Raw genomic sequence first — 26,366 nt, forward strand, 5'->3', positions numbered from 1 at the left:
TGGGCTTTTGATGTACAAGCATCATGGCATTCGCAAGTACTGTCTTCACACTATATGCACTCACAGTATCATCTCCAAAAGTTAATGTCTTTTGGAAACAGACTTATCAAATCCTTTTAGTAGTTCAGTAAGGGGTATTACAGATGCTGCAGCATTTGGCAGGAATTGCCGATAAAAATTCATCGTGCCTAAAAAATGTCACACTGGCCAAATGTAATCATGGAACGCTACAGCACAGAGAAACAGACCACTCATCCCTCCAGTCTGTGCTGACCACTGTTCAGCTAGTCCCAATAACCTGCTCCCATTCCATAACCCTCTAGACCTCTTCCATCCATGTATCTATCCAATTTATTCTTAAAACTTAAGATCGAGTCTGGACCCACCACATCAGATGGCAGCTCATTTCATACTCCCATTACTCTCTGTGAAGAAGTTCCCCCTAATTTCCACCCTAAACCTTTCCCCTTTCACCCTAAAGCCATGTCCTCTCATATTTATCTCTCCTAATCTCAGTGGAAAGAGTCCACTTATATTTATTTATTCTGTCTAAACTCCTCATGATTTTGTAAACTTCTATCAAATCTCCCCTTATTCTTCTTCATTCCAAGGAATAAAGTCCTATCCTGTTTAATCTCCTGAAGATCAAGCAACATCCTCTTAAATCTTCTCTGTACTCTTTCAATTTTATTGATACCCTTCCTGTAGATAGGCGATCAGAACTACACACAATATTCCAAATTTAGCATCATCAATGTCTTCTATAACTTCAACATAACATCCCAACTCCTATACTCAATATTTTGATTTATAAAGGCCAAGATGCCAAAAGCTTTCTTTACAACCCTGTCCACCTGTGACGCCACCTTTAGGGAACAATGTACTTGTATCCCCAAGTCTCTTTGCTCTTCCGCACTCCTCAGTGCCCTATCATTTAAAGTCTATGGCCTTCCTTGATTTGTGCTTCAAAAATACAATACCTCACACTTGTCTGCATTAAACTCCATCATCCATTTACTGGTCTATTCTCCCAGTTGATCTAGATCCCTCTGCAAGCTTTGAAAATCTTCCTCACTGTCCACAACGCCTCCTATCCAAACTTGCTGATCCAATTTACTAAGTTATCTTCCAGATCATTGTATTAGGTGCAGTTAATTCTTGAATCTCTTGCACTTTCAATGCATCAGACAAAATACTTTGTTGCGTAACTCTATGTCCCAAAAATATAAGATCAGCAACACCAAAACTGCATTAACTGGGATTGATCACAATACCAAACTCATCAAGCCTCTGAAGCAATGAGATAAGGTGGCACTTGTGCTCTTCTTCATCCATACTTGAGACCAGAATATCGTCGATATAAACAAACACAAAATTGAGGCCAGTGAGTATGTGGTCCATATATCACTGGAATATTTGAGTTGCATTCCATAGACCACTTATGTCATCAGCGGCAGCTGGCACCGTTCCCGATGAAGGTAAGTATGCGACTGGGATACCTTTTAATGTCATGTAATAAAGTCAGTACAATATTACACAGAATTTGCTTTAAATCTGCCATAGGCAGACTGATTCGCCATTGGCAGAAAATGCCTGAAGCGCCTTTTACAGTCAGAGAAAGAACACTGGAGAAGGAGGTGGCACCTCAGGTCTACCCTGCCTATCAATATGTTCAGAACATTGAATGTATTTAAAGCAGAGATTGACAGGTTCCTGATTAGCCAGGGTATCAAAGGTTATAGAGAGAAGGCTGGGCAGTAGGGCTGAGTGGGAAAATGGATCATTTCATGATTAAATGGTGGGGCAGGTTCGATGGGTTGAATGGCCTATTACTACTCCTATTTCTTACGGTTATGGTCTAATATGGTTGATCTACCCCAGGTCTCAACTCCTCTATGTCAAATTGCTCTCAATCCCCTAATCATTCAAAAATGCACTTTAAATACTTGAAATTATCTAACCTCCAAACTCTCTGGGGAAGAGAATTCTAGAGATTCGCTACCATGAATTTCAAGAAATGTCTATGCCAGCCATTTTTAATAACTGTCTCTTTGTCTTTAATCCCATGTTCCCTCATATGAGATTATTCCACTGGTGAAAATATCTCAACCTCAACCCTGTCACGACTTCTAGAGATTTGATAAGTTTCAAGAAGGCCACTCTTACTTTTCTAAACTCCAAATAAATCAGACCCAAATAATTCAGGATCTTTTGAAGAGGCAATTTTACCATCCCTGGTGAATCTCTTTTGGACTGCCTCCAATACCAGTCTTTCCTTTCTTAAGCAAGGGAAAACAGTGCCAAAAACTATAGCAAAACTGTGCAAAAAGGATGGAAACAAACATTTCCATATGTTCTTATGAAAATTACTCCAGATGTGGCTTCAACAAAGACTCCACACAATTGTAACAAAATGTTCCTCTTTCTGAAGTCCAACCAATTTTGTTTTTTTGTATCCTTGCATGTAAATGATAAATTCCAGTAGTACTGCCTGGAAGAACAAACACAGTTCTCATGAGGATTGACATTCTTTTTATCACTCTTTGTCTGTGGTGAACTGATTTCCTGATTACCTAATTCTGCCCTGTCCTGTGACTATACCTGTGGCCCCTCCCTCTTTTGATCTTGTATAAAGCCTCTAACACCCTGACCCTTCCCCAGAAAGCCGGGGATACAGGATGAAGCCCTTGTCCATTGTGAGTAAAAGCCTGTAGATCAGTTACTCACCCTCAGCCTCTTGAGTTATTTACCGTGTCTCACTATCATAGTAAACTTGCTCCCGTCCACCTGCATTGAATTCGCCCATCGTTATTGAATGAAGATCTACCGGGACCAATGCCTGAAGAGGGCGCACAAAATCAGTGAACCGGTGCGGACTCGACAGGCCAACATGGCCTGTTTCCGCTCCGTAAATGGTTATACGGTTATATCACGCCTGTATTAGATTCATTGCACACAAACTTTGAAGAAACAGAAGTCAAAATGAAACTTAATTGCACAATGAGAGGCTAGGTTTTTTGCTCCACATTCCAGCCTCTGTGTTTGTTATTTTCCAATAGACATTTGGCTTCTTATTGAGCCAAGGAAAGGCAGGGACATGAAGCCAACCCAAATTATATGCAGTAAGTATGTGTCAACACTTGCTTGAATTGAGATTATGGGAAATAGCATGCTTACATGAACAATTCAACAAGATTTTTTTAGTTGTTTATGCTTTTAATTGAATTTGAGCTTGGAGCTGAAACATTGAAATAATTAAACTGTAGTATCTGGCAGTAATGCAGTTTCATTAAAACAGAACAAAATGATTTTCAGAAGAAGAAAAGATAATGAGGAATAATGGAAGAGTTGGATCAATGAGGAGTCGCTCAAAGAGTTACCCTTGGTATGTCTCACCACAACAAATTGGGTCAAAGGAGGGAGTTTCAGAAAGTAAGCTGGACAACTGAAGGGTCTGCTACTGATCATGGTTCCTCCCATGTTCCGAAGACATACAGGGTTAGAAGGATAATTGGTCAAATGGAGGTATTTGGATGGAATGGCCTGTTACTGTGTTGTATCTCTAAATTAAAATTAAATTAAAAGTGGAGTGGAAAGTCAAAGTGAACTGTATCAATGAAAGTTGAAGGTAGTGATTGAAAACTAAAAATGATTTTGGGAGATACATTTTGCGAGAAATGAAGTTTGTGTCTGCGTTATAAGACAATAAGACCACAAGATCAATAAGACATAGGAGCAGAAATAGGCTATTCAGCCCATCAAGTCTGCCCCATCCTGTGCTGATCCTCCTCTGAACCCTCTCCAACACCAGCACATCCTTTCTTAAATGAGGAACCCAAACTGATCAAAATATTCCAAATTGAGGTATCACCGTGCCTTATAAAGCTATAACATCACATTATTCTATTCCTCTTGAAATGAATGCCAGCATTCTATTTGCCTGACAAGTCAGGGTTCTCCTCACCCTGGCTGCAACTATGGAGGGTCCAACTCATCAAGGGGACAATGTGGTGGAACATTGTAATATATGTATTGTACTGGTTGGCCTGCCTCCGATACAGTAACCCCTCCCTCTTCAGGATTCCTAATAAAGGTGGTGCTGCCCAATCCCCTCCCTCAGTACAGTCTTGGAATCAGGCCAACGACATGTCATAGTGATGTTAAGCAGTAACCTTTTGACACTTTCATCTTCCATTGTGATAGAAGGCATGTCTATATATGGGCTGGGAAGTAGATCAGGAAAAGATGAAGGATCTGTACCTTCCTAGGTAAAGACATTTTGGAATTGGTTTGCAAGGGCTTCTGCTTTCTCCTGGTCCTTGGTGATCAGACAGTTATTCACCTTAAATGCCTGGAAACCAGTGTTATCTGTCCGTCTGGATTTCATGATCTCCAAAAATCCTTAGGATGCCAGCCTTCAAGGATTGTAGAAACATGTTGTCTATAGGTACTCCTAATGATACTGTCAACTTGCTTTTGTACCCAGTCTGGTCTTGTACCACGTTTCTTGGCATGGATGTAAAATTTATTTTTCTTATTGCAGAGACGTTTTAGTTTTGCAGAAAGCCAAGGAGGACTCATGCGGCTCTTCATAAGTCTATGAAGGTCATGATTTGTGACAATATCATTTAGTGAGTCTCTTAGCCATAACCAGTTTCTTCAATGGATGTTTTTATCTGATGGCAAATTGAAGAAATCTTTTCCAAGTTGTTTTGCTGAAACTTTGAATTCCTCACCGTTCACCCTTCTCCAAAGGGAGATTTTACAAGGTGAATTAAAAGGGATTTAGTCTTTATGTCCAGTTTTGCTTGGATGATAAAGTGATCACTAATTCCAGCACTAGATGAGACATCTGAAATTAAATCTGGATGTGTAGTTAGTAATGAGTCTAAGGTGTTCCCCTAACCTGCACCAAAACCATCCATGTACCTGTGTAAATCTTTTCTTAAATGTCAAAATTGAGCCTGCATTTACCAATTTATCTGCTAGCTCATTCCACTCTCCCACTACTCTGCATGAAGTTCCTCCAAGTGTTCCTTCAAACTTTTCCCCTTTCACCCTTTTCCTATTTTACCTTAACCCATGTCCTCTTGTCTTTATCTCACCTAACCTCAGTGGAAAAAAATGTCTGCTTTTATTTACTCAATTTATGCCCCTCATAATTTTGTAAACCTCTATCAAATCTCCCCTCATTCTTCTACACTCCAGGGAATAAAGTCCTAACCTGATGAACCTTTCCCTGCAATGCAGTTCTTCAAGTCCTAGCAATATCCTCAGACTTCTGAATAAACCTCACACTAGTAATATAAATTTTGCTTTTGTTCTGCATTGACTGATCTCTCTTCTGTACTATGTTTTACGTGCTGTACTATGTATGAGATATCTAGCTGAACAATATCTTTCTCACTACATCTTGGTTCATGAAGCAATAAATTTGAAGATGATTAATTATCCATAATCATCCAACTGACTGTTCATTTTGTCCCAGATATTTGTTGTAGAAAGTTTCCCTTCGCCAAGGTTTTACTAAGATGTAGATGCTGATTGTTTTTCTTTCCCTTTTTTCAATAAGGGTGCAACATTTTCAGGTCTTTGGTCCTCAGACACCAACCTAGTCAAGGTTCAAGGTTCCTTTGTTGTCACATAATAATACATTAAAAATGCAATACGATATACTTCAACTTTCGTCTGCCTTAAGGCAAACAAAGAGTTGCTACGAGCATTGCCTGGCACCCTCACAATAGGAGAAAGAAAAACAAAACAAAGTTCCTTCAGAGACATTGAATCTCCGTGGAGTTGCCTCATGCAAAATAAACGCGTGCTTAGGGCACGAAGGAAAGGGAGCACTGCAGAGATTTTTTTCCAGTGCCAGATAGGCACCCCCATAATAAATTATACACACACACACACACACACACACTTAAATATATAAATATAAACACACATATAAATAAATAAAACACACACACACACACAACACACACACATATATATATATATATATATATATATATATAAAAACGTATATGTGTGTGTGTGTGTGTGTGTGTGTGTGTGATATTTAATATAGTTGTGGGGTCTGGCCTGGAAGAAAACTGCATTTTTAATCTATTATTTTGCATTCAGCACTTATTGAGTCTTAATGTCCTGCCAGTTAGGCAATGGAAGGATTTGGGGGGGGAGGTGGATTCATTGTTTGGCTGTGCTTAGGGCAACAGTTGGCCTTAATCCAACTCTGATTTGCCTCCAGTGCTCCCATAGGCCCGGCAGCCACATAGACTCCATTTCAAACCATTTGCAACCTGAGCTCCAGGCCAAACCTCTGATATGATCAGGAAGCCTTCAGTCCTTGATGCCCTTAGTTGCCTAAATTGCCAATCTTTAATGCCAATTCTTGCCCTTAGTAACCAATGCTTGGTTCACATGAGCCAGTTCCAGCAGCCTGCAGCCTGTGTAGGTCATTCAACTGCAAGTCACCAGCAATCGGCAGCCAGTGTGAGTCTAAGATTGATAGGTATATTATGCCTCCACAATTTCTTACCTTTTTTTCACAACAAAACAAAGTCCCTTCAGAGATTTATTCAATTTAATTATATCCAGCCTTTCTAATTTCCCATTTTTATTAATATTTAGCAAATCCAGCATCTCAATGATCTCCTCTTCCTGGTAGCATCTTCTTCCATGACAAAAAGATGTAAAGCATTCAATGAATTTCTTGGCTATGCCTACTGTCTGTGTGAGGTGATCTCTATTTATTCTAACCCACCTCTCCATTTCCTATTTATATCCCACGAGAAGGCTTTGTTTTCAATTGTCAATACATCCTCATACTCTCTGTTCACATTTATTTCCATTTTCACATCTCTTCTGCAGTTTCAATATTAATCCTGGTTCCCATTGTGCAAGCAGATGAACCATTTTATTGCTTAATCCAGGGAGCTCTGGTTTTGCTTCCTCTACCCATCCCCTGGTGGGGAAGTACACAAACAGCATCCAAACGGTCTCTGCTTTAAAAATTGTTGCTCAGATCCAGTTTTGCCTGCCAATCTTTAATGCCAATTCACCCAGCTGCCTAAATTTTCAAGCCACAGTAACTAGCTCTCTTACAATTATGTGTTTTAATTCTACTTTCCTTTATTATTGCCATAGTGCAAGGGTTAAAATAACTGAAAATCACGTGTATAGCCAGGGCTGCCAGTCTGGAGCAGTCCACAGGTTGTTTTGCATTCCTTTGAGTGTTTCTATAGTTACAGCTTCTTTATCAAGGTCAAAAAGCTGTTTTTGACCATCTTAGAGATACAGTAGTTTAGTTTAAAAATGGCTTTGTGCTGTTAGAAGCCAGAATATGGAGTTAGGACAGACAATTTCTTTGACCATGAATCTTTGAATGTATTAACTTTTTATTGTCCATGTATTAATCGATTTTAAAGTATACTTTACTGTAGTAAGTGAAAATAAACAGTGGAAAACTCAGTGCTATGGAAATGGACTTTCATTAATGAGTCGAAACAACCTACTCCATTACGCATGCGATTATAAAGGGTCACAATACATAGCTAATATAAAGTTATGATTCTAAGATAGTTTTACTGTATTTTCTCTCCCGAACTCCCAATTTTTCTCTTTAACCAGATCTGTCACCCATCTCCCACCTGCAATCTTTTCATAAGAACATGGCATAGGAATAGGAGTGGGAGGGCCATCCAGTGCCTTGAGTCTGAACACAAGAACATAAAAAACAGAAGCTGGAGTTGGCCATCTGACCCATTGAACATCATTAAATAAGATTATGTTCTCAGCTCCACTTTTTGATCTATCCCCATAACCCTTAATACTTTTTATTTGTAAATTTTATTTATAAACGGTCATGAATCATACAATCAAATTACAATACAATGCATAATATTTTATCCCATATAACCCCCACCCCCCCCAACGCTATCCCCCCAACCCACCCAACCTCCCTGTAAATTACCCCAAAAGAAAAGAAGAAAGAGAAGAGGAGATCTACTACAACAATGACATTCAATCATTTGCCATGGATTGGAACCACACCACCAATGTATGAGAAAGAAAATATTAATAATCTAATCGCATATGTTCCATATATGGTCTCCAAGTTTTAATTAAAAAATTATTATTTCGTAAGTTATACATTATTTTCTCCAAGGGAATACATGATCTCATCTCCACATGCCATCATTGAATACTCATTTTTCTATGTAACTGCAAAGCATTTCCTAACCACTGCTAAAGCTAGTCTTAAAAAAGCAATTTGAAATTTATCTAATTTTAATCCTAAACTCAATTATCTTAGGGTCAAATGAAATTTTAAATTTAAACATGACCTCTAAAAATTCCTTAATTTTAATCCAAGGTTTGACTGTCTCACATAGCCAAATCAAATGTAAAAAGGTACCCACTTCCTTGTGACATCTAAAGCATAAATCAGAAGAAACATATTTATATTTCTCCAGAGTCAATATAACTGATGGATAAAGTTATAATGAACCAATCTATACCTTACATTTACAATTTTTGTCATATTATCCTCACATATAATCATCCAATCATCTTAAGAAATAGATATTTCCAAATCTTTCTCCCACTTCACTTTAGATTTATAAACATCTGGTTTAAGCATTTTATTCTGCAATAAACCATACATATCAGATATAAATCCTTTCTTACTGCCATCAGTAAGTAAAGTTTCACATTTAGATCTTTTAGGAAGCCTCAAAGTATGTCCAAAATTATCTAGCAATAATGCTCTAATTTGATAATAGGAAAAAAGAGTACTCAAAGATATTTCATATTTCTCTTTCATTCTTTGAAAAGAAATAAAATAACCTGCCTCATAACAATCTTCTACCAATTTAATTCCTTTTTGCTCCCACAATTTCAAAAGTTGATTATTAACTGTAAAGGGAAAAAGCTTATTTTGAAACAAAGGTGTTTTTGCCAAAATTTTACCTTGGGTACATATAACTTCATTTTTAAAATTCCATAATTCCATTAAATGTTTTAACACTGATAAATTATAAGTAGTCAATAATTGAGAATTCCATCGATAAATAAATTGGTCCATCCTCTTTTCACCTATCTGAGATAATTCAATATTAACCTATATCAGAGGATTGTCCACTTGGAGCATCCTATTAATAAATTTCAACTGAGCTGATTCATAATAATTTTGAAAATTAGAAAGTTGTAGACTTCAAAATGCATATTTCCAAGTTAACTTCTGCAATGATACCCTCGCCATTTTGTCTTTCCACAAAAATTTTCTCATGAAAGTTTTCAAATATTTTCAATTTTTTTTGAGGGATTCTACATGGAATAGACTGAAAAAAGATACTGAATTTGGGGAAATATATTCATTTTAATACAATTAACCTGTCCTATCAACATTACAGGTAAATCCTTCCACTGATTCAAAATGTGTGTGTTACATTTATTTATATATATTTATGTATAAAGGTAAATAATTCAATTCAAATAAATGATTATAATACTATCAATAATAATACCTAACTACTTAATCCAATCAGACCATTTAAATTTCACAACCTGTCTACAAGGTGAAAAATCCACTTCAGCTAAAGGCATAATTTCACTTTTTTCCCAGTTAACTTTATATCCCGATAATGCGCCATACTGTTCCAATTGTTTGTGCAGTCTCCAAAGATTGCAAAGGATGTGTTAAATATATCAAGACATCATCCGTCAAGACATCATCTGCAAACAAGTCTCTCTTATATTCATCAGAATTTACCTTAATACCTTTAATAATACTATCCTGCCTAATCATCTGGGCCAAAGGTTCAATGACCAAAGCAAACAAAACTGGTGACAAAGCACAGCCCTGTCTGGTCGATCTAGATAACACAAAAGATGAAGACACCTGTCCATTTGTATCCAGTCTCACAGTGGGATTTTTATAGCCTTAATCCAACCAATAAAAAGAGGCCCAAATTTAAACTTTTCCAAATCTTTAAACAAAAAACTCCATTCCACCCTGTCAAAGGCCTTTTCTGCATCAAGAGAAATTACCATTTCAGATTGCTCCTGAGAAATATTAATTAATGAAATCAACTTTACAAAATTATCTGCTGAGTAATGATTCTTAATAAAACCCACCTGATCTACATGAATCAAGTCAGATAAACATTTAGCCAACCTATTAGCCAGAACCTTGGCTACAATTTTATATTCCACATTTAGCAAAGTAATAGATCTATAAAATCTTGCTTTTAAGCAGTCCCTATCCTTCTTAAGGATAACAGTAATAATTGCTTTGGAAAAAGAATCTGGAAAAGACCCAATCTTTTCCACTTGCTCTAAAATCTCCATCAATAAGGAAATTAATAAGTCTTGAAATTCCTTATAAAATTCAAAAGTAAACCTATCATCACCTGGAGACTTACCACTCAGTATAGACCAAAGTGCTTCAATCAATTCTTTAGCAGTAAGAGAAGAATCTAATTCTTTAATATCCTTATCCTTTAAGGAGGGTAAAATTAAACCAGATAGAAAATGTTCAATTTTAACCTCATCTTGAAATACCTCAGAAGTATACAATTTCTCATAAAACATATGAAACTTATCATTAATATCTTTAGGTTTATACGTAATCATCAAATGATGCCTAATAGTATTTATTGTTCTCGAAGCTTGTTCCATTTTTAACTGTTATGCTAACACTTTATGAGCTTTCAATTATTATTGATAGTACTGCTGCTTGGTTCTCTGTAAAAGTTTCTGAAACTTATATGTTTGCAACAAATTATACTTTAATTTCAAATTAACTAAACATATTTTCTTATCTTCCATAGAATTTCATTGTAAATCTTTTTCCAAACTCTCTATCTCCTTTTCCAATTTGTTAAGTTCAGACATTTGTTGTTTCTTAACTTTAACAGTATAACTAATAATTTGTCCTCATAAATAAGCTTTCAAAGCATCCCACCCACAAAACAAATTTACTATCAACTGATCCTATATCTGTTTTCAAAAAAATTTGAATTTATGCTCTTATGAATTTACAAAATTCTCTGCAACCAGAGAACTTGGAAGAATGAGAAGTGAGACTGAACTGTGAACCAAAGAACTTTTCTTAAATTTACACACACATTACATCCATGAGCGCTTAGAATTAAAAGGGGGTTAAGTTAGGTTAGTTAAGTTAATAGAGATAAGTTAAAGTTTGATTCTGTTTTCATGTTTAAAGATAATTAAAAACAACTTTTGTTTTGGTGAATGTCTATTGCTGCTGGGTTTTGGTGTCCTTTGGGCTCTATAACCATCCCACCATAAATGATGAAGCACCTCCCCATGTCATCAATACAAAAAAAACTAAATATCTCTTCTAAGAAAAGAAAGAAGAAAAAGGAACCCTATAATAAAACCCAACACACAAAAAAAAAAGAATGCTCAATAGTATTGCCTCCCTCAATTATACGGGAGTGACAAATGCCACAAGGTGGCTGACGACCTCAGAAGGGTTGGACCCCCTCCCCAAACAGAACAATCAAAATTAACACAGAAAATCATCTCGAATACGAAACGTCTCTTCCAAATCTCGGCTAACTTGATTATCACCAATACTGATACCAATCAACTGCTGAGATTCCATCCCTTACTTACCATTCTTCTCTTTCCTGAGTAACCAGCTGCCGAGGAAACTTGTCTAAATTTTGACCCTGCTTATTATCGGGTAAAGAATTAGCAAAAATAAGAGCTTCAGCATCACCAGAAAAAAATTGAGACTGATAATCTCCATAAAAAACTTTAAGTACAGCAGGGTAGCGAAAGGCCTTTCTTTCACAAATCAGCTTTAGCTGAATTAAATTCTTTATGATGTTTAATCATAGCTTGACTCAAATCAGCATAAAAAAAATACCCTGTTATTCTTAACAAGCAATGGACCCGGATTACTCCTCGCATTCTGTACTGCAAGTCTCAAAATAATTTCTCTATCCTGGTAACGCAAGCATCGAATCAAAATTGAACGTGCCGCTTGACCAGGAAGTGGCTTTCTTTTTACTGCTCGATGGACTCTATCCGACTCTAGACTATTTGGGAAATGCATTATTCCCAAAACCTCAGGATTCCACTTTTGAAAAAACTGGACTGGGTCTGGACCTTCAAAATCTTCCAGAAGACCAACTATCTTATTTCTCTGACTTTGTTTCTCCAAAGCATTAATTTTCTTCAAGAAATCAGTCTTCTGAATTTCCCATCCAGTAAATGAATCCTCCATCTGTCCCACCTTGTCTTTGTAATGATCAACATCATCTTTACAATCAATAAATTCTTCTTCAAGCTTCTTAAATTTGTCCTGAACCTTATCCACAGCTTTCAAACATTTTGCCACACCTACTTTAACTGAAAATATTTCCCCCTTCATTTCGGCAATTTGATCCTTCATAATTGAAAATCCTTGACTTATTTGCAAAGCCAAGTTTTCCACTTGCTTAGATAGATCAGCAGTTGAAGGCAAATCTGACTGGTGAGGATCAGAATTAAACTTGGAAGTCTGCCTTACTACAGGCCTACCCTGAAATATTGCTGCTTCCTCTTCCATCTGGTATTGTTCTTCTTCCTCCTCTACTCCTCTTCCATCTGGTATTGTTCTTCTTCCTCCTCTACTCCTCTTCCATCTGGTATTGTTCTTCTTCCTCCTCTACTCCTCTTCCATCTGGTATTGTTCTTCTTCCTCCTCTACTCCAATGATGTCCTCTTCTTCCTCCGTTGGTATAAAGGCCACTTCAGCCCGACTATAGGGGCAGATACCCTCCCCCACTGGCACAGGATCACTGTGCTGAGGGAGATCGGGTGCCCCTGCAGCCTCGTCCATTTAGGGTGATGTGTGAATGCACAAAGTTTTGCATATGCGCAATTGATCTTCCTGGTCGGGAGTGGATCAACATCGCACATTGGCGCAATCTTGCGCAGCCACATGCAAAGTCAATGCCGGTGTTTTTATTCACCTTACCACTGGATTTGTCTTGCAGTGGGGATTGAAGGGAAATCGAGTCGGCAGGCTCCATTTGTAAGGCAGGCCGAGATTCCTCAGTTGTAGTTAATTGTTTAGTGGCTGTTTTCTTTGCAGTTTGAGTCTTAGTTTTTTATCATAGTTGCTAGTAGAATACTTCAGCAATACAATCAACAGTTTTTAAGGTAATTCTGAAACTTTTATACAGGTTTTAAATAGTTCTGCCGGGGGAGGTGTTTTCCTACATCTTGTTCCTCCTCCATTGTGCCACGCCCCCCACCCTTAATTCTTCTACATTGCCCAAACCTATTTGTTTCTTAAGTACATTTAATGAGGTAACCTTTACTACTTCATTGAGCAGAGAATTCCATAGATTCACTACTCTCTGGGAGAAGCAATTCCTCCTTATCTCTGTCTTAAATCTAGTCCCTCAAATCATGAAGCAGCCTCCCCCTGTTCTAAACTCACCTACTAGTGGAAACAGCTTTCCTGCCTCTAGCTCTTCCATCTCTTTCTTAATTTTATATATTTCTAGAAGATCCCCTCTCATTTTTCTGAATTCTGGTGTGTATAGTCCATCTCTCCTCATGTGTATAGACTCCATCTCTCCTCATGGGTTAACTCCACATCTCTGATTACCCCATGGAATCAACCAGATAAGCTTCCTTTGCACCATCTCCCAAGCCAATATATCCTTTCTCAAGTAAGGAGACCAGAACCAGTGTTGCTAGATGCCCCAAAAATTTAAAGCTCAACCAGGCACAAAAGCCAACCCCAAACCAGCCCAAACTGTACTCCCCGCCAGGTCTGCGTGCTGGCGCAATGTGCATGTGCCCAGTAAAAATAACCTACCGTGCATGCATGCAAGAAGAAGCATGGCTGCACATGGTCTATGGACCCTGGGATGCCCCATTTGACACAGGTAAGTGTGACCCTGCTCCCCCCCCTCCCTTACCCTTTCAACAGATTCTTCCCCTTAATTTGTCCTCCATTTGGGGGGTGTACACCCAAATAGAGGGCAAATTAACTTCTGGCACACAGTGGCACCAGACAGAGGACAGAGTCCTCAAAAGCCAGACTGTCTGGCCTAAAAATGGATGCTTAGCTATTCACGTGTGATTTTGATCAATGGTGAAGGTCCTCCGACTCCGCCGCTGCACCTCTCTGCCCCATCCCCTGTGCACCCTACACTGGCCGAGCCACTTTTACTGCAACAATTGTTCCGTTTTCCCTCCCATTCGCTTCACATAAAACTTAGTCCCCATGATACCACAACCTGCAAACATTCAAATATTTCCCACGGCCGATCTCCAAAAGAAGTCCAATAAGGTTGGAAAACAGCCCATCTAGCAACACGAACCAGAACTGCATGCAGTACTTGAGGTTCAGTCTCACCAGTACCCTGGATAGTTGCAGAGCCTCCCTTCTCTTGGATTCAATCCCTCCAGCAATGAAGGCTGATATCCCATTTGCCGCCTTGATTACTGGCTTCACCAACTCCATTTTTTCAGCCTCCTCCACTGGTCAGCAAGATCTTGGCTATGAGTCATCAGTAGGAGTGGATTTGGACATATTTATTTGGCCTGTCCAAAGACTCGAATTCCAGCAGCAACATGACTGTGACTGCCCTTGCAATTAAATAAAATACTGAATGTGACATCAAGTTGCCTGGGGCAAATAAGACAACAGGTTTTAAGGGGAAAACACTCTAATGGGCAGAATCATCCTGTGCACAAAGGAAGATGATTGTGATTGTTGGCAATCAATAGACTCAGCCCAAAGACTTCACTGCAGAACTTCCACAGGAAAGTGTCTCAGGCCCAGACATCTTCATAGAACATAGACCATATAACAGCACACTTCAGCTGACGATGTCACAGCTGAACACCACACAAAATTTAACTAAATCTCTGCTTGATAATATCCATCTATTCCTTGGACATGCAAATGTCTATCTAAAAGCCTCTTAAATACTACTATCGTGTCTGCTTCCACACTACCCCAGCAGCCTGGTTCAGGTACCCACCTCTCTCTGTGCAGCAGACATGCTCTGCACATTTTCACAGAAATGCTGGAGAACTAAGATTATAGATGCTGCGAGACTAGTTGAGTTTCGCCAGCACTTTCATCTATTGCACTATAATCACAGCATCCGCAGACATTCCTATTTAACTGCACATTTCCACGACAATTTCCCACCTACCGTTTGTTATTTTTACCCTGGGAAAAAGATTCTGACTGCCTGCCGTATCTTTGCCTCTCATAATTTTATGAATTTCTATCAAGTTTTCTCTCAATCTCTGACACTGGAGAAAACAAACCAAGTTCATCCTTCTTTGGCTTGGCTTCGCGGACGAAGATTTATGGAGGGGGTAAAAAGTCCACGTCAGCTGCAGGCTCGTTTGTGGCTGACCAGTCCGATGCGGGACAGGCAGACACGATTGCAGCGGTTGCAAGGGAAAATTGGTTGGTTGGGGTTGGGTGTTGGGTTTTTCCTCCTTTGCCTTTTGTCAGTGAGGTGGGCTCTGCGGTCTTCTTCAAAGGAGGCTGATGCCCGCCAAACTGTGAGGCGCCAAGATGCACGGTTTGAGGCGTTATCAGCCCACTGGCGGTGGTCAATGTGGCAGGCACCAAGAGATTTCTTTAGGCAGTCCTTGTACCTTTTCTTTGGTGCACCTCTGTCACGGTGGCCAGTGGAGAGCTCGCCATATAATACGATCTTGGGAAGGCGATGGTCTTCCATTCTGGAGACGTGACCCATCCAGCGCAGCTGGATCTTCAGCAGCGTGGACTCGATGCTGTCGACCTCTGCCATCTCGAGTACCTCGACGTTAGGGGTGTGAGCGCTCCAATGGATGTTGAGGATGGAGCGGAGACAACGCTGGTGGAAGCGTTCTAGGAGCCGTAGCATTTTGGTAAATCTCCTCTGTACCCTTTCTCAAGTCTCCAGATCCTTCCTGTAATGAGGTGACCAGAAGTGCACATAATACTCCAAGTATATCCTCAGAAAAATTTGATATAACTGCAATGTCACTACTTTTATCTAATGTGCCAATCAATGAAAGGAAACATGTCAGATGCCTTCTTTACCACTTACCTACTTGTCTGGCTACTTTTAGGGAATGATGGGCTTGGATTCAGCAAATCCCTCTGTATATTAATTTTGTTAAGAATCCTGCCATTAACTGCATATGTTACATGAGACCTCACAAAGTATAATACCTCCTTGTTTGGATCAAATTCCATCTGTCCCTCTCTATATCTAATTTCAATGGTCTACAATTCCACCTCTCTTTGTGTAATCTGTAAACTTACTAACCCAGCCATCTAGTTTGTTATTCAACAGAGAGAGAGAGAGAGAGAGAGAGAGACAGAGACAGAGACAGAGAGAGAGACAGAGACAGAGACAGAGACAGAGACACAGAGAGTGTGACAGAGAGTAACAGAGAGTAACAGGGGGAGTAATGGCAAGAGGGAGAGAGAGTTAGAGAGAGATTGTTAGAGAGAGAGAGAGAGAGAGAGAGAGAGAGTTAGAGAGAGAGAGAGTTAAAGAGTGTTAGGGAGAGAGTTAAAGAGGGACTTAAGAGAGAGTTAGAGAGGTAGTTAGAGAGTGTTAGGGAAAGGGTTAAAGAGGGACTTAAGAGAGAGTTAGAGAGGTAGTTAGAGAGTGTTAGGGAAAGGGTTAAAGAGGGAGTTAGAGAGAGTTAGAGAGTATTAGGGAGAGGGTTAGAGAGGGAGTTAGAGAAGGAGAGAAATAGAGAGATAGATAAATAGAGTGATAGAGATAGAGAGAGAGACAAAGAGACAGAGTGAGTGAGAGAAAGTGTGAAAGAGAGAGAGAGTGAAAGAGAGTAAGAGCATTAGTTAGAGAGAGAGAGTTAGAAAGAGAGAGAGAGACAGTTAAAGAGAGTGAGTTAGTGAGAGAGAAATTATTAGAGATTTAGAGAGAGATTGTTAGAGAGTTATAGAGAAAGTTAAAGAGAGAGAGAGAGGGAGAGTTAGAGAGGAGAGTTAGAGAGAGAGTTAAATAGAGAGATATTTGAAGAGAGAGAGTTAGAGCGAGATTGTTAGAGAGTTAGAGAGTGAGAGAGAGGGAGAGTTAGAGAGGACAGTTAGAGAGAGAGTTAGAGAGTGAGAGAGAGAAGGAGAGTTAGAAAGAGAGTTAAAGAGAGAGATTTAGAGAGATAGTTGGAGAGAGAGAATTAGAGAGAGATTGTTAGAGAGTTAGAGAGTGAGACAGAGAGAGAGTTAGAGAGTGAGAGAGTTAGAGAATGAGAGAATTAGAGAGTGAGAGAGAGAGATTTAGAGGGAGAGAGAGTTACAGAGAGAAAGGATCAGAGAGAGAGAGAGTTAGAGAGAGAGACACACATACACAGGGGCAGACAGTGAGCAAGACAGAGACACATACACACCGTATAAAAAAGAATCAATAACCCTCCCTGCACAGCAAAATCAGAAGTTGGGATGTATTTTGAAAATTGGACAATATTCAATTCCTTCTGCAAGTCCTCAGCAAATGAAACAGTAAATGCTTTCAGGCAGCGAAAGTTGAATGACATTCAGGCATGCACTGATAAGTGCAAGATAAAGTTGTTCCAAAGAATTGCAAGGGAATAACTAATGATGGAAATGTTTAATATTCTGGAGATAACCATTAATCAGAGACTTATCTGGAACTGTGGAGTCGGTTTACAAAGATTGGCATAACATTGTGGGCTGAAAAGCCTGTACTGTGCTGTAATGTTCTTTGTTCTATGTCTCTTCTCTTTCTTCTCTTTGGCTTGACTTCGCGGATGAAGATTTATGGAGGGGTATGTCCACGTCTGCTGCAGGCTCGTTGGTGACTGACAAGTCTGATGCGGGACAGGCAGGCACGGTTGCAGCGGTTGCAAGGGAAAATTGGTTGGTTGGGGTTGGGTGTTGGGTTTATCCTCTTTTGTCTTTTGTCAGTGAGGTGGGCTCTGTAGTCTTCTTCAAAGGAGGTTGCTGCCTGCCGAACTGAGGCGCCAAGATGCATGGTTGGAGGCGATATCAGCCCACTGGCGGTGGTCAATGTGGCAGGCACCAAGAGATTTCTTTAGGCAGACCTTGTACCTCTTCTTTGGTGCACCTCTGTCTCGGTGGCCAGTGGAGAGCTCACCATAGAACACGATCTTGGGAAGCCGATGGTCCTCCATTATGGAGATGTGACTCACTCAGCGCAGTTGGGTCTTCAGCAGCATGGATTCGATGCTTACGGACTCTGCCAGCTCGAGTACTTTGATGTTGGTGATGAAGTCATTCCAATGAATGTTGAGGATGGAGCGGAGACAGCGCTGATGGAAGCGTTCTAGGAGCCATAGGTGATGCCGGTAGAGGATCCATGATTCAGAACCGAACAGGACCGTGGGTATGACAACGGCTCTGTACACGCTGATCTTTGTGTGTTTCTTCAGGTGGTTATTTTTCCAGACTCTTTTGTGTAGTCTTCCAAAGGCACTATTTGCCTTGGCGAGTCTGTTGTCTATCTCTTTGTCGATCCTTGCATCAAATGAAATGGTGCAGCCGAGGTAGGTAAACTAGTTGGCCGTTTTGAGTTCTGTGTGCCTGATGGAGATGTGGGGGGGGGTCATGGTGGGGAGCTGGCTGATGGAGGACCTCAGTTTTCTTCAGGCTGACTTCCAGGCCAAACAGTTTGGCAGTTTCCGCAAAACAGGACGTCATGCACTAGAGAGCTGGCTCTGAATGGGCAACTAATGCGGCATCGTCTGCAAAGAGTAGTTCACGGACAAGTTGCTCTTGTGTCTTGGTGTGAACTTGCAGGCGCCTCAGATTGAAAAGACTGCCATCCGTGCAGTACCGGATGTAAACACCGTCTTCATTGTTGAGGTCTTTATTGGCTTGTTTCAGCATCATGCTGAAGAAGATTGAAAAGAGGGTTGGTGCGAGGACGCAGCCTTGCTTCACGCCGTTGTCAATGGAGAAGGGTTCAGAGAGCTCATTGCTGTATCTGACCCGACCTTGTTGGTTTTTGTGCATATACATAAATAAATACTCAGGATGTAATAAAAGTAACTCACTTTCTGGCTACCAAAGCCTTTCCATAATCTATAAGGCACATGTTGGAAGTAGGATGGAATACTCTTTACTGACCTGGTGAATGTAGACCAACAACTCTCAAGAATATTGACATGATCAGATACAAAGCAGTTCAAATGACTGACACTCCAACTCACACCCTAAACATTTATTCCCTCTCCCACAGTTGCACAGAGGGCAGTGTGTATCATCTGGTGGTTACTTCTGCAGGCTACTCTGACTATATCTCCCAGATCCACAAGCTCAACCACCAAAGTGAAAAGGTCATCATATAGAAGAGAATCACTTGATCATTCCTCTGATGTTGCACAGAACAACTTGATGGGAATGTATTACTGTTCTTTAATTGTTGCTGAGTCTATTTCCTTAAACTCCCTACTTTATATCTTTGTGTGAGTACTGTAAGTAAGCAGGATTGAATGGCTCAAGAAGCTGGCTCTCCACCACCTTCTCGAGGCAGTAAGTAACTTAAGAGTCCCAGGAATTGTCTTATTTCCTTCTTATTACGGGGTAACGGCATTCTAGTGATTCCCGCAATCCGTTCAGGGGTAATCCGTCTCTGTCCTTTACTTATCTGGTGTCCCAGATATACCACAGTCCTCTCAACGAACTGTAACTTGTTCCTGGACACTCGCAGACCCTTTTTCCCCAGATAATTCAAGAGTCTAATTGTATCTCCCCTCATTTTCTGTTCCTTGGGTCCTGATAACAGTAAATCGTCCACATACTGCATCAGTTGGGAATCATCGGATCGTGGATAGTCCGCCAGGATTTGTTCTAACATTTGTCCAAACAGGTTCGGAGATTCAGTGAACCCTTGGGGCAATACAGTCCACCGAAGCTGCCTCCGTCTACCTGTCCATGGATTCTCCCATTCAAACGCGAACATATCTCTACTTCCCTCTTCTAGTGGACACGTCCAGAAGGCGTCCTTCAGGTCGATAACACTAAACCACTCATGGTCTGGGGGAATCCGACTCATAATAGTATAGGGATTAGGCACCACTGGGTGGCGGGTCTGAACAATAGCATTCAAACTTCTTAGATCCTGAACTAGACGATAGGATCCATCTGACTTTTTCACTGGGAGTATAGGGGTGTTATAGGGTGACATGCATTCCTCCAATAGTCCGTCTCGTATTAGGGTCTCAATTACTGGCTGCAGCCCCTTCCTCCCTTCCAAAGAAATAGGATACTGACGTTTCCTTACCGGCTGATGACCTGGTATTAATGTGACATGTAAAGGTGGGATGTCCAGACCTCCTCGATTTCCCTTCTTATACCAGACTCTCTCGTCAATCTGCCGTTCATCCTCCTCCTTCAGAGCACAGAGGTGGACTCGCACTTCTCCGTCCACGGGGAGAGCACCCAAACCTAGGAGAGCCTGTAAATCTCTTCCTAGGAGGTTAAATCCGGCTGACGGTAACAACAAGAGGTCCTGTACCCCTTCTCTCCCTTCCAGCTTCACTGTCACTTGGGGAATTATCCATACCATTCTGGGAGCCCCTTCTATCCCAGAAATTTTCAAATTGCTTTTTACAGGCTCGGTCCCGATCGGCACAGTTATTACACTACTTCGTTCCGCTCCCGTGTCCACCATAAACACCACCTCTTCTCCCTGGGGACCAATTTTTAGTTTTACCAAGGGTTCCCTCTTATACCTGGTCCCCAACATTCGGAACCCCTGACTCCCCTAATCTTCTTCCATGAGTTCGAGGGTACGCACTTCCCTCTTATATTGGGGGCATTCCCTCTTGAAGTGTCCTTCCTCGTTGCAGTAATAGCACTTAACGGGTCTCCGGGGTCTCGCCTCTCTTGGATATCTTGGGTTGCTTAGAGGAAGGTTTTGTTTCCTTTCCCCTCTGGACTCGGCATTTACCTGTCGGATAGTCTGTACCATAATCTTCGCTGCCCTCTTTTGACCTTCCTCTTCCCTCTGCACATATACTCTTTGCGCCTTTTTCAACAGGTCGCTCAGGGGTTTTTCATTCCAGCCCTCCTCCTTTTCTAGTTTCTTTCTAATGTCCTGCCACGATTTGGAAACAAATTCAATTCGAATAAGCTGTTCACCCATTGGTGTACTAGGGTCCACACCCGCATACTGTTGGACATTCTTTCTCACCCTCTCCAAGAAATCAGTAGGGGACTCATCTTTCCCCTGGTGGTTCCCAAATGCCTTGGTGAAATTGTGACCCTTTGGCACAGCCTCCCGTATCCCTTTAATCATCCACTCTTTATATTGTCTCATACTTGCCAATCCCTCGGGTGTTCGTTTGTCCCACCTGGGTTCATTCAAGGGATATTTTTGTTCATGGGGTCTGGGGTCCCCAGGTTGTTCACGTTCCCACATGAGGAGGGCAGCCTGTCGAATCATCTGCCTCTCCTGGGGTGAGAATAATGTTCCCATTATTGCGTGCATCTCTTCCCAGGTATATGTGTTTGGTCCCAGGAACTGGTCGAACTGTTCGGCCAGTCCCATGGGATCTTCCAATAGATTTTTCATTTCCTTCTTAAATCCCCGCACCTCCGTACTAGTTAGGGGAACGTTTACATATCCCGTTCCCCCTCCCGGTCCTCCCATAGGAACTTCCCTCAGGGGATTTAGGCTTACTGAAGACTTCGATGGTCCTGGACCAGTCTGGGATCTGGTCCAGGGTCGGTTTACCAGTGGAAGTTTAGGGTCCGACTCCCTTAATTCATCCCTCTGTTCCCGGCCCCTTCCGGGGCAATCAGATTCATCACCTTTCCCCTCCAGCAGCGAGCTTCCCTCGGGCGCAGTGGGCACCGGGGGAACATAAGGAGGGGGGAGGTTGTCCAGAGGTTCCCACTTCTTTTCTCCCGCTACCCTCAATTTAAAACATTTTCTTAAGGATCCTGGCCAGGGAACCCAACAAAATGCATATGCTGACTCTTCTTGATTCACCTTTGGTCTCGAATTTACATATATGTTTAATGCTTGTCTAACCCAATCCTCATCAGATCCAAATTTCGGCCACCAGACCGAGGAACCTTTGAAGACAATATTGAACCATCTTTTTCTTGTTTTTGTCTCGATATCATTTACTATCCCAATTTTCAAACATTCTCCCCAAAGGGCTGTCAAGGGGAACTCCCGGGAAATGTCCTGATCTTTCAGACGAGCCCTTAGATTTTGATCCTCCCATTTTTCCCACCTAGATCCGTTTATCGTTGCTGAGGACCCTCCCGTTCGGGACCCTACTCCCTTTCTTCTCGGACGCCTCGTCGGAGGTACTATCCCTCCGCCGGTTCCTGCCGAGGTTTCTCTGGGGTCTATCCTAGGGTCCCACGACAGGGTCCTCACGCCACGACAAAGGCTCTACACCTGATTTATCGTTTTATAGTTTTTTATCCCGTCATGACCGTTACCTGGGTGGTCTCATCCGTCAATCCCCACACCACAATCGTAAGTCGTCACTTACCGGTGTCTTCCTGGGGATTGAACCGTCACACCTCTCCTTTTCGTCTTGTCATGTCACCTTGTCCGGATACCACTCGCTCAAGCCGCCCGAGGCGACGAGCAAGGGACTAGGAGCCGCTGAACTCAGCGGGGTGCACCACCTCCGATGTCCCTCTTTCTCGCCTCCCCCCACGGCTGGAGTGTAGATCCTGGACGAGCCCCCAATTGTCAGAAGTACAAATTCTCACACATGAGTCTCTTTAAAATTGATGACACGACAAGCTTTATTTACAAGTCTGCAGAGTTGGACTCAACTGGCTTCTCGCCAAGTCAAGCCCCGATACATACAGTGCATTGATTTTTATACCTTTTTTGTTTGTCCTTCCCCTTCTTTTTAACACTGTTTTAATTGGTTAGTTTTTGCAAAATCATCCTAAGTACACTTGCATTTGTAATTATCATGTTTGTTACGTACACTACGAACTCTACACACACTAAATTCTGTTTCTCACTCTTTTTATCAATCTTTGGCTCCTACATGTCTCTCTGTGACCATGAAAATCTCTGTTTGTTATAACATTGTTTAGCTGAACTTTTATGGTAAGCTCCCTGTCTATTCTGGCTTCCCCTTTTATGATTAATCATCACATTTTAACTTAAGCCCTTTTTAACCTAAATTCTCTATCTATAACAGTAAGGGATGAGTAATAAATGCTGGTTTTGTCAGAGAATAATAAATAAAGTTTTGCAGCAGTATCATATTATGGTATCATAGTGCAAACATTCATATTATACCCATCTTACAATATTACTCTCAATAAAAAAAATAAAATAGTGGTGCATTGTAAGTAAGGCAGTGCCTTTGGTTCATTGATTATTCGGGAATCTGATGGGAGTAGGGAAGAAGCTGTCTTTGTGCCTTTGAGTGCTTGTCTTTAGGCTCCTGTACCTTTTTCCCGATGGTAGCAGGTGGCCTGGGTGGTCGGGGTCTTTGAGGATAGAGTACGCTTTATTAAGGCACTGCTTCATGTAGATATCCTTGATGGAGTGAAATCTGGTGCCTGTGATGTCACAGGCCAAGTTAGCAACCCTCGGGAGTTTATTCTTGTCCTGAGAGTTGGCACCTCCATACCAGGCAGTGATGCCACCAGACAGAATACTCTCCACTGTACACCTGTAGTAGTTTTTGATGACATACCTAATCTCCTCAAACACCTCACAAAGCCTCCAATTTCCCAAGTGAAACCACATTTTACCTATGCTATTTTCAATTTAGTACCATGTTTTCATGGCTGATAGTGATTCCACTGGGCAGGAAAAAGGCAGACCTTGTGCCAACTTTGTAGAACCTTTATTTAATCCAGCAGCTTGATCACAAGTATCTGGTTCCTGCCATTTTACTTCTCCATCTCACTCCCACTCTGACCATCCTGTTCTTGGTTCATTACATTGCGTCCATAGTGTTCAGCATAAATTTGGAGTAATGGAGTTGAATGGCATAGAGATAGGCATTTTAGCCCACCTCATCTGTCCATTTATGCTTGAAGCCTGAAGGAATAGTCCTTTATCTTCAGTCATATCCCTGCCTTAATGACTCAACCCTGAGTTCATCCACACCAGATAATCATTATTTACAAGATTTCAGTACTTGCTTGAAAATGAAGCAAACACTGTTCTGTGTAAGGCTTTGACTCAGATTATGATTGAGACAGCTCAGAATTGTGCAAGAAGAAGCCACAGCTTGAGTACATTTCACACAGCCTCAGTGCCTCTGCCTCACAGAGCAATGCCCATAAAAGAATAAAGACAATGGTATGCTCGAAGGGGCCACCATGCAACACTTGTTGTACATTGGCTGATGGACAGGTACTGGTTGTTGATATGAAATGGTCACAGGTACAGAGGTAGATTTGCACTTATCGAGTCAGAGAAGTTTACAGAGCAGAACCCAGCCCTTCAGCTCAATGTGTTCATATTGATCAGTATACTCTGTATCCCTCTAAAATGTTCCTATCCATGTTCCAGCCTAATGCAGCATTTCTACCACTTCCTCCAGCAGCTTGTTTCATACATCCACCACCTTCAGCCTAAAGAAAGTGCTCCATAGATGTCTTTGAAATCTCTCCCCTCTCATCTTAAATCTGTGCCCTTTAGTTTGGCCTTTATTGCTAGAGGGATTGAATTTAAGAGAAAGAAGTTCTTACTGCAATTGAACAAGGTACTGGTGAGGCTGCACCTGAAGAACTGAGTGAAGTTCTGGTTTATTTACTTAAGAACAGATACACTGGCTGAGGAGGCAGTGCAAAGGAGGTTCACTGGATTCATTCTGGAGATGAGGGGGTTGCCTATGAAAAGAAATTCAGTGGCCTGTGACTGTACTCACTGAAATTTAAAAGAATGAGAGGAGATCTTACAGAAACATAAAATTATGAAAGGGATAGAAAAGATAAAGGCCAGAAAGTTGTTTTCACTGGTTGGACACAGTCTCAAGATTTGGGTGAGTAGATTTAGGATGGAAAGAATGGCAAATCTCCTCCCCACTGACAACACAGACGAACCTCAAGGATGCGTGCTTAGTCCACTGCTCTATTCGCTCTACACCTGAGACTATGTGGCTAAGCACAATTCAAATGCCATCTACAAATTTGCCAATGACACCATGTCGTCGACAGAATTACAGAGGCCAATGAGGAAACTTACAGGAGTAAGGTACATCAACTGGTTGGGTGGTGTCACAACAACCTTGCACTCAATTTATCAAAACTAAGGATCTGATTGTAGACCAGGAGAGGAAAATCAGAGAATACAAACAAGTGGAAAGCAGTGGAAAGGGTTAAAAGCTTCAAATTCCTGAGTGTCAACATCTCTGAAGATCTATCCTGGGGCCTCCATATTGATGCAATCATGAAGGTGGCTCTCCAGTGGCTATATTTCATGAGTTTGTGGTGATTTGGTATGTTACCAAAGACTCTTACAAATTTCTACTGTTGTACCATGGTACAACATTCGGATCGGTTACATCACTGTCTGCTATGGAAGTGCCAAGCATCAGGACAGGAAAAGACTACAGAGTATTGAGAACTTGGTCAATTCTATCATAGGCACCAGCCTTCACCCCAATAAGGACATCTACAAGAGGCGGTGTCTCAAGAAAACAGTCTCTATCCTCAAGGACCCTCACCACTCAGGCCATGTCCTCTTCTCACTGCTACCTTCAGGAAGAAGGTACAGGAGCCTAAAGACAGCCACCTAAAAATACTGAAACAGCGTCTTCCCCTCTGCCATCAGATTTCTGAATGGACAATGAACCACGGACACTACCTCACTTTCTCTTCCTTTGCACTGTTATTTTTTTAAAAATGTAATATATAGCAATTTTACACCTGTAATGCAACCACCAAACAATGGAGTTCATGACATGACCCTGACACTAAATTCTGGTTCTGATCTGTGGAGTTCTCCACCCAAGCAAGCAATAGAGACTGCATCATATTTAAGATGTAGTTAGATACATATTTGCACAGTAAAGTAATTAAGGATTGCAGGGAAAAGTTGTGGGGGGGGGGGGGTGAAGCTCTGTTCATGACCAGATCAGCAGATCAGCCATGATCTCATTGAATGGGTGGAGCAAGCTCGATAGGTCTGATGGCCAACTCCTGTTCTTATTTCTTATATTCTTTGCACCAAAATTGTGGCCAGTTCTTGCCCTTGGATCACAGCAGCTGCCTCTTTCTGGCTAGCCTCATCACTGGAGTGAGATCCTTGGTAGCTGGGTCTGATACAGTATTATGCCCATCTATGAAATTAAAAGGGAGGCTATGGAGGCATATTTTGCATACTATCAACATTGAACTGGATCTGCAGCCACACAGA

The 26,366-nt window shown here is 41.2% G+C and overlaps 2 protein-coding genes across 2 annotated transcripts in view; one reads left to right on the forward strand and one right to left on the reverse strand.

The window, feature by feature from the left end:
* The window catches only part of LOC138757303 (interleukin-6 receptor subunit beta-like), a 163,346-nt gene extending 155,873 nt beyond the window's left edge, over positions 1–7,473 (forward strand). The window contains exon 20 of the mRNA XM_069924407.1: positions 3,316–7,473. Within this exon, the coding sequence (XP_069780508.1) occupies positions 3,316–3,330 (15 nt within the window). The 3' untranslated portion in view covers positions 3,331–7,473. The remainder of the gene's footprint in view (positions 1–3,315) is intronic.
* LOC138757305 (uncharacterized) overlaps positions 1–22,341 on the reverse strand; it is a 38,988-nt gene extending 16,647 nt beyond the window's left edge. Inside the window, exon 1 of the mRNA XM_069924408.1 lies at positions 20,286–22,341. Within this exon, the coding sequence (XP_069780509.1) occupies positions 20,769–21,656 (888 nt within the window). The 5' untranslated portion in view covers positions 21,657–22,341 and the 3' untranslated portion in view covers positions 20,286–20,768. The remainder of the gene's footprint in view (positions 1–20,285) is intronic.
* Positions 22,342–26,366: the final 4,025 nt, after the last annotated feature.

Source organism: Narcine bancroftii, chromosome 3 (genome assembly GCF_036971445.1).
Source record: "Narcine bancroftii isolate sNarBan1 chromosome 3, sNarBan1.hap1, whole genome shotgun sequence".
Classification (NCBI taxonomy): Eukaryota; Metazoa; Chordata; class Chondrichthyes; order Torpediniformes; family Narcinidae; genus Narcine; species Narcine bancroftii.